This window comes from Gopherus flavomarginatus, chromosome 5, assembly GCF_025201925.1.
Source record: "Gopherus flavomarginatus isolate rGopFla2 chromosome 5, rGopFla2.mat.asm, whole genome shotgun sequence".
In the NCBI taxonomy this organism is placed as follows: domain Eukaryota; kingdom Metazoa; phylum Chordata; order Testudines; family Testudinidae; genus Gopherus; species Gopherus flavomarginatus.
In genome coordinates, this window is record NC_066621.1 from 151,056,244 (window position 1) to 151,070,170 (window position 13,927).

At 41.0% G+C, this 13,927-nt stretch overlaps 1 protein-coding gene across 4 annotated transcripts in view; it reads right to left on the reverse strand.

The window, feature by feature from the left end:
* KTN1 (kinectin 1) overlaps positions 1-13,927 on the reverse strand; it is an 81,991-nt gene that overhangs the window by 27,390 nt on the left and 40,674 nt on the right. For all 4 annotated transcript variants that reach the window (XM_050952545.1, XM_050952544.1, XM_050952546.1 and 1 more), the window contains 4 exons: positions 12,641-12,778; positions 8,450-8,626; positions 6,038-6,168; positions 3,328-3,444 (listed from right to left, as the gene is read on the reverse strand). In XM_050952545.1, coding sequence (XP_050808502.1) covers positions 3,328-3,444; positions 6,038-6,168; positions 8,450-8,626; positions 12,641-12,778 — 563 coding nt within the window. The remainder of the gene's footprint in view (positions 1-3,327; positions 3,445-6,037; positions 6,169-8,449; positions 8,627-12,640; positions 12,779-13,927) is intronic.

Below are 13,927 nucleotides of genomic sequence, written 5' to 3' on the forward strand. Positions count from 1 at the left end.
AGCTATAGCATTTCCCTTGTAGGGTCAACAGTAGCATCTTCAGTATGCTGCAATTAAACCAACCTGCTTCTAAGGTTCTCGACAGACTAGTAGCAAACACTCAACAATCCAGACTGGCTGAATTCCCTGACCAAGAGAGGATAACCAAGATGATAAATTCATGATTTTCTAACAAAGAGGCAAGTTTTATTTGGTTTAATTGTTTATTAGATGGTGCAGAGATCCAAACAGATAAAAATTTGCAGGACTGCTTCTTGGAAGCACACACATTTGTGAGCGTGCTGAAGAAAATAATGTTGACTGCAGCATTCTGCCAAGCTTCCATCAGATTAGTTAGCGAAAACATGCACAATTTACTTAGGACTACTAACTTTTATAACTTAAATAAAAGCTATTTTCTCCTTTAAGATGCAACTTTATTACCCTCATAATGCTGCTTTTCTCAGAGTGAAGTTTTCAAGAGAGTGACTTAGGATCTTACATCCCACCGAAAGGCCTACATCACTTTGGAAAAATGGGAATTAATCAGTCTGATGTAATGAAACGCAGCAGGGGCTTAATTTTCAAAAGCATCTATGGGGACACGAACAGGCCATTTCTTTCACCTAATCGCTACGGAAATCAGAAAAAGGCAATGTATTGAAAACTTTATGCAGTGTTCAACACTAGAAAAGCCTTTACAGCTGAAATTTAGACTTAACTCAGAAACAAGTGCACACTTTGTCACTTAGCCAATTTACTATTTACCTCCCACTAATGAGGGGATCCTTTATAACCAGTGAGACAGATTTCTACCAATCTGGAAATAATATACCTCTGTTTTCCACACTTTAAGAAACATTTTAAACTTAATATTGTATGTGGGCTAGCAACAGTCTGGATATTTATCCAAACTTCCCTCAACACCTTCCTTCCACCAGTGATTCAAAGTATGTATTCACAACTTCATCCTCTCTTATATCCTTCTATGCCCAATAACTTGCAACTGTGGCAGCTCCTTTGAATTATCTTACTCTGCTTTTGCCCTGCAGCATGCCCCAGAGAACACAAACACTTCCTGCACTAGTAATTTATTCTCTCTTCTCTCAACTCTGTCACCTCTCTTACAAAACATCCTCCCAGGAGCACTTCTCCTCCCAGGATCTTGCTAATTTCTTCTGAGATGCACCGTTATGAGATAAGAGTTACTGCCACTGTGACTAAACACCCTTTCCTCTTATCTCAGTGTCAGACTGAGATATCTCACTTTAACATGTAGCTAGAAATGTTCCCTCTAATTTTTCCCAAGCACGTGGACACCACACGTGTGTCACACATCACCTCCATAGTGGTGCACATAAATTCATGTGGCGGGGGTGGGGCTGAGAGGTTTGGAGAGTGGTAGGGTGAGGGCTCCAGCTGGGGGTGCAGGCTCTGGGGTGAAGCTGAGGATGAGGGGTTCAGGGCTGGGGCAGCGAATTGGGATGTGGGGGAATGAAGGCTTCGGCTGGGGCTGCGGGCTCTAAGGTGGGGAGACTTGAGCTCTCTCTCCCCACAGCTCTCTCTCCCCACAGCAGCACCTAAGCTGCAGGGGGAAGGGGAGGGCACCTCTGCCCACAGTGGCAGCTCCAAGGTTTGGGCCACAGGATAAGTGCCTCTCCTCCAGCTACGGGCAGGTCTGGGACCGCAGGAGAAGCGCCTCTCCCCAGGTTGCGGCAGGTTTTGTGCCAGGGCTGGGGAGGGACACCTCTCCATGCCACTGCAGTTCTGGGGCTGGGGGAGAGGCATCTCTTCCTGACGCAGCCCTGAGCACCTGCGCAGCCACACAGCTTAGAGGGAACTTAGGTAGTCAGTCTACCTGTCCCCTTGGACACACATTTTCCCCCTTTGTTGCCTTTCAAAACTATTCCAGTATTTCTCCCCATTGTGCAAAATCTTCAAGGTCATTCCAGCCACTCCATATCTCCTTTTGCAAGCTTCGGGAGCTTGGAGACAGTCAACTGCTATTGCATTCATTTCCCATCCCTCTTTTCATTCTCTTTCCATTTCTGCAGAGTGACGGGGCGGAAGTCAGTTTTCTTTGCCAGGTTACAGTCCTCAAGTTCAAGGGCTTCCTGCTCTACTCACATTGTCCACCTACCATTATTGCTCTATGCTGCTGATTTCATTGTCTTCCTTGTGCTTGCATTACTCTGCACTTCTTTTCTTTCAGCCACTCCTACTGCTCTTTCCGTGTTTCCACCAGTAGTTCTTCTCTTTCACTCTGCATGCCACCTTCCCCAAGGTTCTGTTCTTGTTTTCCCTCCTCCCTTTTATACCTCATTGAGTCTCGTATGTTCAGCCTCCAGCTACACATGAACTACTCCCAAGTCTCTCCCCACCGCACCCTCTGTTCAGTCTTACACATGCCCTTTCAATAACTCATCTTGAATGCCCCCACCACCCCCAAGCCAGCTTCCTCTTCTCCAAACCATTTGCTAGCACTGTTAATACCACTCCCCACCCATCCCCACTCATCTGCCCAGGCTCTCAACTTCAATATCTTGTTGGACTTTCCCCTATACATTTCTAAAAGTCAATCCTTCCCACTAAAAACCTTGTCTATACCTGTCATTTCAAGCCTTCCTGCTTCTAGCTGTATTCCCCTCCACTCCACCGCAAGTGCTACTGCGAAGTCTCTTCTCCAGCCTACTATAACATCTACCAATTGTTGTACAGGATTCTCTTCACTTTTGGTAGGTTTTGCCTTCTTCTGAAATCTTCAAATTAAAAAAGTCTAAAGACTGTTTTATATTTAGCTATATGAAACCAGTGTCCCATACAATTAAACTGTTAGAGATCGGATACAGTGAACATAAACCTGGCAGGTGAAAACAATCAAGAATCTAAGCTTTCTGTGCCTTCCTCATTAACACTCAATTCCACTGATCATTGTGCGTAGGAACATGGGAGCTTGTGGATACCAGGAAATGGACCAAAATTGTGGCATATGAATCTCTTTAATATTAGAAATCATAATACTTGACACCCAGCCTACTTATACTGATGGAGAGGATGTTATGTTTAACACATTATGCTCACAACTTTTTAAAAATAATCACATACTCCATTAACTGAAATACTGGAGTTATATCTTGAAAGCTTCCTGGAAACTAGAGCAATACAAATGCACTAATAATGGCCTTTGACGGAGTGAAAAAAAGCTTAGCCTTGATAAATTCCTAAGAGAAAATCTCTCCTTTTGTTTCACACCGATCTCACGAAACTAGCAACTGGTGACTTCACTGAAATTCCATGAGGTTCCTTGTTTCCTTTTGATTCCATACCTGTTCCCTTCAGTATATTCACCTGAGTTAGCTGCTTGCACTGATCCTTTGTAACAGCAGCTTCTTCCTTCAGAGCAGCAAGCATTTTGTCTTTTTCTTGTAGCTGGTGCATAGTTGCAGCTGAATCTTCCTTACTAGCCTACAGCAAAAAGATATGAAAAGTGATCAAACATGTGGAAAGTATTAAAACTTTATTATCGATTATGGTATATATTGAAAGTTGCAGTAATCGTGACTGGAGTTTTGGTTTTTTCCTCCTTCAGCTAATGCCCACTGCTACACAATCCAGCATGCAATCTTCTGTCAGCCTGCTACCAGCAACGTAATGCATGAGAAGGAGTTAGGGGTCTGCTACCAAAGGCCTCTAACAAATATCATTAGACAGGAGATGCTTTTAAAACACGTAACACAGCAGGTATAGCTGCACTGGAGCAGATTATTCTCCACATTTTAGGTCAGCTAAGGTGGTGGTGGTTTGGGGAGAAGCTATCTAAAAAAGTAGTAAAGAAGTTGTGTGCTGCTATGACACAAACTTTGTCTCCTAAAGCATCTTACTACCTAATAGAGGAAATGTTGCCTTGTGATTCCCCTCCACTTATAACAATGACAGCAAAAACATTGTACTTGCCAGAATATTACTCTGCGGCAAAGTCTATCAACATGATTGAATCACGTTGATCCCAGGAGAGGGTTAATATATAATTAGATGTTATTGTAAAGCTATATGCAAAAAGAATGGAAGAAAAGGGAACTGGGCAAATTCTAGATCTGAAACTCCTGTGACCTCTGCCGCACATAGACATTTTAGAACTCCGCTTATGTGACTCATGGCAGACTTACTAAATGTTTTTGTGACTATGTGACAATTTCCAGATTAAGTCTGATAACTGGTGAAATATCTTGGAGATCCATATTCAGTTTTCTTTGAAATTTGTCCATTAAATGGTTCCATCTTCATTTTGTGTTTGTGGCAGAGAAAGGTAGAAGGCACGTGAATACTTAGAGGTAAAGTAAGCCAATTGTTTGATAGCAGCTCAATAATACAAAGTAAATACATTATTCACTTGATAAAGTAACTGACACGTAACATTTCCTGCTTTCCTCTGCGGAGTCTGAGGGCCACAACTACTAAACTCTATAGCAAACCCCAGAAAAAGTACACAGTGAAAAGGGAGCTTTTCTATAAAAGCGTATTGTACATACAGATGTGCACAAGCACATCCAGCCTGTGCTATTGATTGGGTAATATCGACATTTTCACCTGCAAAAGTTACTGAGTTTTAGAAGCCAAGACTTCTATGTTTCAAACAGCTCCCTTCAAATCAATACCAACAAATAGCCATACATCATGCAAACCGGGGGCTAGGCTGTATTAACGAGACAGAATACTACCGAAAAGTATCATTATACACACTGATTTTACACAAACACCATCCCCACAGTGTTCTGGTCTGGTCTCCCCATCCCGAGAAGAATATAGTAGGAATGTAAAGATTCAGGTTAGGTGACAAAGTGATTTTAGACATAGAAAAACATCCATGAGAAATTAAAAGTATCAGGACCACTGTGGGGATTCACAGGAGATTACATAAGGGTAGCTGAAATAACAAATGACAAAATATAAAATAAGGAGCCTTCAAATTTCTTTGGATGTCAACAAATGGAAAGAGTTATGAAAAGGAAAGTTTTCACACAACGCATAAAGTAGCCTGTGGAACCCAATGCCAAAAGCTATGAAAGCAAAAAGCCTAGTGGGATTCGAGAAGCATCTGGCAGCTGACTAGCTAAGGCAAAAGGTGTAAGGGATATCACTCCTTCAAGACACACGATGCAGTGACTGCTGGGTTTAATGAGAAAGCTTCCCAACTAATTGAGAGATAGGCAATGGCATGCTTTTTGGGGTTTTGCACCTTCCTTTGAAGCATCAAGTACTGACAAAAGATATTAGACCAGATGAACCATTGGTCTGACTTAACATGACAATTCCTGTTTCTGGAATGTATTGAAGATGTGAAAGTGCATTATATCTGTTTTCAAGACCACAGTTAGCTGCATACATAGTACATCAGATTTTTCACATAGGACAAGTTATCAAATGATCTTCAAGACCTATAGTAAAATTGCTGTGGGGCCCAGATAATGGAGTTGGACTTTACATAAGGCAGACAGTCTGGCCCCACTTCAAATAAACATCTGTACTGCGTGGATGCAGTGACCTTTTCTCAGGCGTGATAAAGCATTCATTGCCTTCTCTCTTTTGACCCAATCACTCTTCCTGTCACCAGCCCAAATTCACCCACTGTGTTTAAGCTCCTGAGATAACACAAGGAGTTATATTATACCATCTCCACCAGAAAGGACAGGGCCAGAAGATGGGGCTACTTTAGCAGTGCCGCCATCTTGTAGGTCTTGCCTTCTGAAATGTATGGCTCTATTTCTTACCCTCAACCAATCAATGTTCATTTTACATGTGCGCAAAGCCAACTCTCAGCCTACCAGCCCAAAACCTAACACAATAACCAATATACATATATTGATGGCTGACCATTGACTTGTATACATAAACAAAGCTGAGCGAGTAGAAAAAGAGGCGTTCTTTAAATGAATGCAAGATCTTCATGACAGCCATTATTCAGGCAAATCACATTTTTGGACTATTTAACTTAACAGTGTCCTTTCCAAACACCTGTGCATTAAAAATAAATAGTAATACTAGCTCTTATAGTGCTCACCTTCTGCAAGGCATCCTGTATCACACTGGATTTCTCCTTTAGCAGCTCAACCACACAAAGGGCCTCATCTTCAGTGAAGATCATGCTCTTCATAGCCAAGAGAAAGTCCTTAAACTTTACTTCGGCATTTTCTATAATTAAATGATAGCGAGATTTACATTTACATTCATTTACTTTGCTCCAAACTAATAAATTTATGTAGGCACATTCACATGTATTATCATGTTTCAAACTGAAATTAAACAGCAAAGAGTCATATATTCAGTGAAGATAATATGCCTTACATTTAGAATAGAATGACAATGAAGCCTGCCAGCTGACTCTCTGGAATACAGTTCTACTAGAATATCTATCACTATTTGCACACTCAGAACTATATGAAGTCACCAGCCATAAATCAAACAACAAACAGGTTGAAGAAAACAAAAACCAGCACATGAATTAAGTGCACTAGGTAGGAGAGTCTTTAGGTTAAGAGACAGTAACTTGCACTTAGTTCCCAATTTAAAGGGCAATTGGTATTATTTCGTAAGTAAGAGTGATGTGCAAATAGCAAGGTTATTGAATTCATCAAGCAGCATGACTCTGAACTGAAGAAAATGGAAATTTTCAAGAATAAAATAGCCTCAGTGTAAAATAACTTTGATTCATTCCTAGAAAACAGACTGATTTTATGTGGATGGAAGAGACCAGTCAGATCCAGTTTGCTTATCTTTGGTATATGAATGATAACAGTTCAGAAAAATATACTCCACCCTTAGTCATTTTAGTAAAATTTAGCATAAAGTTCTGACATATTCAATATACCTACCAAACATCAATTAGCACTAGAATGAATGTCAGTGGAGTAACTTGTGAGAACTAATTAATTTGGAAAGAATGAAAGACATAAAAAAGAAAAAGCAGATACAAAGAAGAACAGTAAGGGATCCAAACCCACTCCCCAAATGGGCTTTAAGATTTGACGTGGGTACTGAGATACAAGTCCAATCAAAACCAAATCCCATTTACTAACACAGAAGTGGTAGAAGCACAGGTGACAAATTGAATCAGTTTTATCAGCACTCAAGAGATTACCTAGAAAGAGAACAAGCCAATGAATGACAAAACCCTGAAACCCACAGACCAGGGAAAGATGTTGAGCATTGTAGTTAATTATCTGCTCTATTCAGCAGATAAATCCATATTAGCTTTGACCACAAGCCTTCATATCAAGCAGTAACTAGATTTAAGGCCGTCACTAATGCAGTTATCATGGAGCGAAACTCCAAAATCCCTGGCTGGCAGGAGTCATGTAGGTTAAGACACTGCAGGAAGAGAAGAGCTTGGCTCAAAGCAACATGTGCTTGGTGCTCTGCAAATAGAGGAGAATCTTGCCCCTGTACCCAAGAAGCTTACAACTGAAATATGGGAATGTTTCTAAATTAGGTGGACAAATCCCAGTTGACAGAAGAATGAGCTACATTTGAATTACGTTCAAGAGAATAAACAAGGGATGGGTGTAACTGAGAAGCTTTTAGCCTCACTGTAGTATAGAACAGCCATCTGGACTACAAGTACAGGAGAAAAAAGTGCTGGGGTGCCAGGCTAAGTTCCCAGAAAGTTGCCAGGATCCCTTCGATTCTATATTTAAGTTACCGTATATAGAAATCAAAGTGCCATAAAGCACACTGCCAAGTCATTAATTAGATAATGTTTATAAGGACATCAAGAGACTGATCCTTTTTACAGGCTTCACTAATGGGTCACCACCTCACTCATTCCCAACATCCCCCTCTTCCACCACTCAAACACACGAAGGTCACATTTCAGGACTCTGTTGTGTCCGGCAGCCTCTTTCAGTCTCTATTGTTTTATGCCTCATAGCACACTGACTTGCTCAGAGTACACGGCACTTAAATTTGGGAGTGGTGACTACGTAAACAGACAGATTTCCAAGGCCCCCAAGCCCTATGACTGGACTTTCAAAAAAGCTTGGTGGAGGGTTCCAGGAAAGGACTGACAGTCAGCGAGTGTCTAATGAATTTAAGTGGAGCGAGACTTGCAGGTCTCCTCTGAACTTTCTTTTGGGGGCAGAGGGCTCCCAATATGCAGCAGGAAGTCAATAAGGGAACTGGGCTCCTTACCGAGAACTGTCAAAAGGATCAAAAAAAGGATGTGTAAATGTAAAAGCAATTTCTTGTAGTCACAAATAAACCCCAAAAGACTGGGTATTCCTAGGAAAAAAGAAAGGTTTTTTCCCAGGATTAAGAAAATCAACGTCTGCTTTCCTACTGGAATAATTTTGACAATGTATAGTGACATTCTGAAGATGGAGTTGAACATTTATCTCTTCAGCTCAACAGATTTATGCAACTTGCACACGCAATGGAGGTTGTAAATTGATTACATTGTCTCTTTTTGTTACATTACCTTTATCAGTTTCATTCTTCAGTTTCTTAGCACCGCTTTTCTGGATCATCTCGGCTGTGTCTTGTTTTCCCACATCAGCCACTTCTCTCTTTTCCGCCAAAGGGTTCAGATCAGAGTTATCCATCAAAGGAATGTACGTAGTTGCATGAATAAGAGGCTCATCAACCAAAGCTGCAACTACAGTTCCATGGAACATGTTAATGTCATATAATTATCTTCCATTTCAAAATTTAAGCACATCATGCTAGAAAGAGGTGGGTGAAATGTACCTGGTCCCCTTGAAAAACTTCATCAGCTAGTTTCATAAATCCCCATTTCCATTATTCACCACAGATTAATAACCTGAGTACAGGGGTTCAACTAACTAATCAAATGAGTATCTCTAAAACAATGATTTAATTTACTCAATAAATAACTCAATTTACATTTGTCAATATTGCCTTTTAGCACTTAAACTGACTCATATTCCAACTTTCATTTCGCTTTAATGAAATAGCCTCAGGTAGCTTATGAGGCTTGACTGCCTATGGCTGAAACACCATGGAGAGTTCAGCATTAATGAAGTTTAAGGTGGGGAAAAAATGACTATTACATTTGTGAAGTACTGATCTACTTTATATGCAATACACCCAGCAGGTTATTCCCATAAGCAAACTAAACTGTTTAGGCAGAATACTCTAGGGACAGCAGTCAGGCCTAGCATACTTGCAGACTGAAGTCAATTTCACTAAGAAATCTAGTATTGTGCAACAGCAAGCTCACAGGTTATTTGTACTACAGTAGTGCCTAGAAATGCTGAGTTATACTGGGAGCCCCAGTGTTAGGCAATGCATAAACCCACAGCAGGAGACAGTCTCTGCCAAAAGAGGTGGAGTGATTTGCCCAAGATCACCGGGGAGGTCAGCGCTGGCAAGAGAAACCAGCTCTGACACTTAGTCGAGCACTCTATACTCCCTCTGAATCATAAGTCACCATCCTGTACATAGTTATATCTGTCTACTTCAGGAAAGTTTACCATTACATCCAACCTAAATCTAAGAGCAGTTTAGCTGAACCAGCTGGAACCCATACTACAGGCAAGCTCATTACAGCCCTCTCCCCCTCACCGTTTTACTGAAACTCGCTGAAAAATGAGTCTAATCCAAACAGGGGTAAAAACTGCTCGACTGTTGGACTCTTGACTACATTATTGGTTTTCATGCCAGTTCAGCTGACCTGATGCTGGAAATTATTTGAGTTTTTGGTAGATTTCCCTCTGCCTGAGCAAAGTCTACGGTCCAAGAAATGTTAGCACTCTGGCTGAAACAGACTGAAGAAAGATAATGCCAAACAGGATCAATACCTGTCTGACAGCGACTAGCCCCATATGCATCAGAGGAACATCCAAGAAATTCCCTTATGGACAACTATGCAAGATGATACCACTGAGGAGTTCCCTCATGAAGCAGCTATTTTTACTATTAATTATTTGTTTTACCATAGCAACTAGAAGCCCCAGTGATGAACCACTGTGCCAGGCACTGTGCAAACAGAACAAGAGGCAGATGGATAAAGACAGACAGGGCAGTCAGAGGAAACAAGAAGAAGATATTGGTCAGCATGATTGGCAGTGGTCTCTCTCAGCGCACCAACAGTCTAAGATTGCCAAGCTTTCTGAAGGCATCACGGCTAGGGGGAGTTTTTGGAGGAAGATAACAGTTTTGCAGATGTTTGCAGGGAACTTCTCCCAAGTGTGAGGAGGAAGCAGGAAGGTGCTTGTTCTAAAATCTAACACATGGGTGATGGAGGCTGGCAGAACAGGCTGACTGGAGGCAGGAACTGTCATCTCAATAGCAAATAGACTCACAGATTCAGACTTTAGGGTCAGAAGGGACCAATATGATCATCTAGTCTGACCTCCTGCACAAGCAGGCCACAGAATCCTACCCATCCACTTCTATAACAAACCCCTAACCTATGTCTGAGTTATTGAAGTCTTCAAAATTGTGGTTTGAAGACCTCAAGCTGCAGAGAATCCACCAGCAAGTGACCCATGCCCCACGCTGCAGAGGAAGGGGGCAAACCTCCAGGGCCTCTGCCAATCTGCCCCGGAGGAAAATTCCTTCCCGACCCCATATATGGCGATCAGCTAAACCCTGAGCATGTGGGCAAGACTCACCAGCCAGCACTCAGGAAAGAATTCTCTGCAGTAACTCAGATCCCATCCCATCTAACATCCCATCACAGACCACTGGGCATACTTACCTGCTGATAATCAAAGAGCAATTGCCAAAATTAAGCTCTCCCATCATACCATCCCTTCCATAAACTTATCAAGATTAGTCTTAAAGCCAGATATGTCTTTTGCCCCCACTACTCCCCTTGGAAGGCTGTTCCAGAACTTCACTCCTCTAATGGTTAGAAACCTTCGTCTAATTTCAAGTCTAAACTTCCTACTGTCCAGTTTATACCCATTTGTTCTTGTGTCTACATTGGTACTAAGCCTAAATAATTCCTCTCCCTCCCTAATATTAATCCCTCTGATATATTTATAAAGAGCAAGCATATCCCCCCTCACCCTTCTTTTGGTTAGGCTAAACAAGCCAAGCTCTTTGAGTCTCCTTTCATAAGGCAGGTTTTCCATTCCTCAGATCATCCTAGTAGCCCGTCTCTGAACCTGTTCCAGTTTGAATTCATCCTTCTTAAACATGGGAGACCAGAACTGCACAAAGTATTCCAGATGAGGTCTCACCAGTGCCTTATATAATGGTACTAACACCTCCTTATCTTTGCTGGAAATACCTCGCCTGATGCATCCTAAAACCGCATTAGCTTTTGTAACGGCCATATCACATTGGCGGATCATAGCCATCCTGTGATCAACCAATACTCCGAGGTCCTTCTCCTCCTCTGTTGCTTCCAACTGATGTGTCCCCCAATTTATAACTAAAATTCTTATTATTAATCCCTAAATGCATGACCTTGCACTTTTCACTATTAAATTTCATCCTATTACTATTACTCCAGTTTACAAGGTCATCCAGATCTTCCTGTATGATATCCCGGTCCTTCTCTGTGTTAGCAATACCTCCCAGCTTTGTGTCATCCGCAAACTTTATTAGCACATTCCCGCTTTTTGTGCCAAAGTCAGTAATAAAAAGGTTAAATAAGATTGGTCCCAAAACTGATCCTTGAGGAACTCCACTAGTAACCTCCTTCCAGCCTGACAGTTCACCTTTCAGTATGACCCGTTGGAGTCTCCCCTTCAACCAGTTCCTTATCTACCTTTCAATTTTCATATTGATCCCCATCTTTTCCAATTTAACTAATAATTCCTCATGTGGAACAGTGTCAAATGCCTTACTGAAATCGAGGTAAATTAGATGTACTGCATTTCCTTTGTCTAAACAATCTGTCACCTTTTCAAAGAGATGATAGGGCAGGGATACACCATGAAGGGCCTTGAAAATGAAGACAAGCAGCTTAGGTTTGATGTGACAGCAAAAGTAAAGTGAGAGCCAAAGAGATGGGTGACACGGTCAAAGCGTGGGCTAGGAATATGAACTTGAAGCAGCCTTTGGAATGGATATGAGCAGGGGAAGAAAGTACTTGTCAAGGCCAGAAAAAAAAAGATGTGGCAGTAATCAAAATGCAAAGTGATGACCGCCTGAACCAGTTTATGATCAGCTTATTCTTCGAAACATGAGGACTTATTATCCCTAACATAACTGTGGAGGTTCCCCACCCTACAAAGTTTTTTACTGAATCCTAACCAAGCGCCTCAGTCTCAGTGTCACTGGGTGGTAACGAGTACCATTGGCTTGTGTGTTGTGTAAAACAAAAATTAGTCCCTTTTATTAGTTTTAAATATGTTGCTTTTCAATTTCAGTCCATGTCCCATTGAGACGTCGTATTATGAGAAAGGATGAATAGAAGGCTTGGGGTAATTGAAATCTGAAGACTTTCTAATGACTTTTGCCTAAAGCTAGGTAGCTTTTAAGCCTAAAACAAATCCCCCTTTTGAATAATTTTTTTTTCTTTTAAGGAAATTAAAATGTGTCTATTCTCTAAAATTCCTACTTTATTAGAAAAGCTACTCCTTTACCAATCTTAGGGAATGCTAATTGTTTGTGCTACTCAAGTGCACACCTATTTACATAATACCCAGTTAATGATATTTGAACTAAGAAATATTCTGCAGTATTCTCTCACCATTGTCAATTTTTTGTTTCTTTGTAGAAACTTTCTTCTTTCCCGATCCACTTTCTTGTTTTATCTCATGCTGGAACAGCAGGGGGTCTTGTTTTTTGGTAGGAGACGTAAATGACTCACTCTTTGAATCCTGGTCATCTACAAAAGGGATATGAGAGAGACATTCACTTCTCTATTTACAAATAACTACATTTAAACCGTGAAACTGCAATAAGCAGTAAAGGCATTCCAGACTGAAGACACTCTTGCCTACACTTTAATCAGAATTTAAAGTTTTGTGTGCATATGTAATAAAGCCAAGTTAAACCCGAAGACAATACAGGGTTGTAGCAAACTTAGCAGCAGCAGCAGCGCTGAGAATTAGACATGCAAGCAGAACACAGAGCAGTGAAACCAAAGACAAACAAATGGCAATTGGCTTTCTCTAGTTTTAACAACTTCAATCAAGATGCGTTGCAGCACAAAAGCAAAATTGACGGTCTTTGTTACAAAAGTTAACTTCTCATTTTCAGCAACGTATTCCTGCCACCCCCTTAAACAATTCCCCTCTCCCCACTCAAAACACTGGAACTGTGAGAAGCAGAAAATAATGTCCCATGTTATGGAACTATTCCTTTTAAAGTTGATTTTAACAGACATTCAGATCTCTTTTTGGAGAGAGTATACTACATGATCTTCCCATCAGAGCTGGAACACACAATAGGGTTATGGCAGTTTCGGTAATCCAAGGACAAAAGTTAGTTGTGGTTGCCCTTAAAACAGTCTTGTCAAACCACATTTCATAGCCAGGCCCACAAAGACAGTTTCTTAAAAGATCTGAATACCCACACTGTAGGATTTAGTACATCTGCTTTTCTATTCTAAACCACAAACCAACAATGTCATTTTTTTTCCACTCCCTGTGTCTAACAGGTTACAGCTGCATGTAAAAAGGCCAAGACCTCCAATTGTTTTTTAATTATTTTAAGAGTTGGAATAATTTTTAAACCGTTGTTCATATTTAAGTAATTGTAGTTAACACATTTAACATACTAGCTTTTGCTACCTCGCTAATATGGATAAAAACCAAGCCAAGAGGGCAGTCTATGATCAGGCAGCGTCCTTGCCTTCTGCAGGAAGGATCTACACTCTAGTAACTGAGGTTGGCTATAATGGCTGTACCAGTTTCTTTTCTAGCTCCAGGTAGCATTTTATTTAAAATTTTCTACTTCTTACAGCTCCAAGATAGTTACCCAGTGGAAAGGGTTCTTATCGTAGGTATCAGACTTCGCAGTAACCAACTTATAT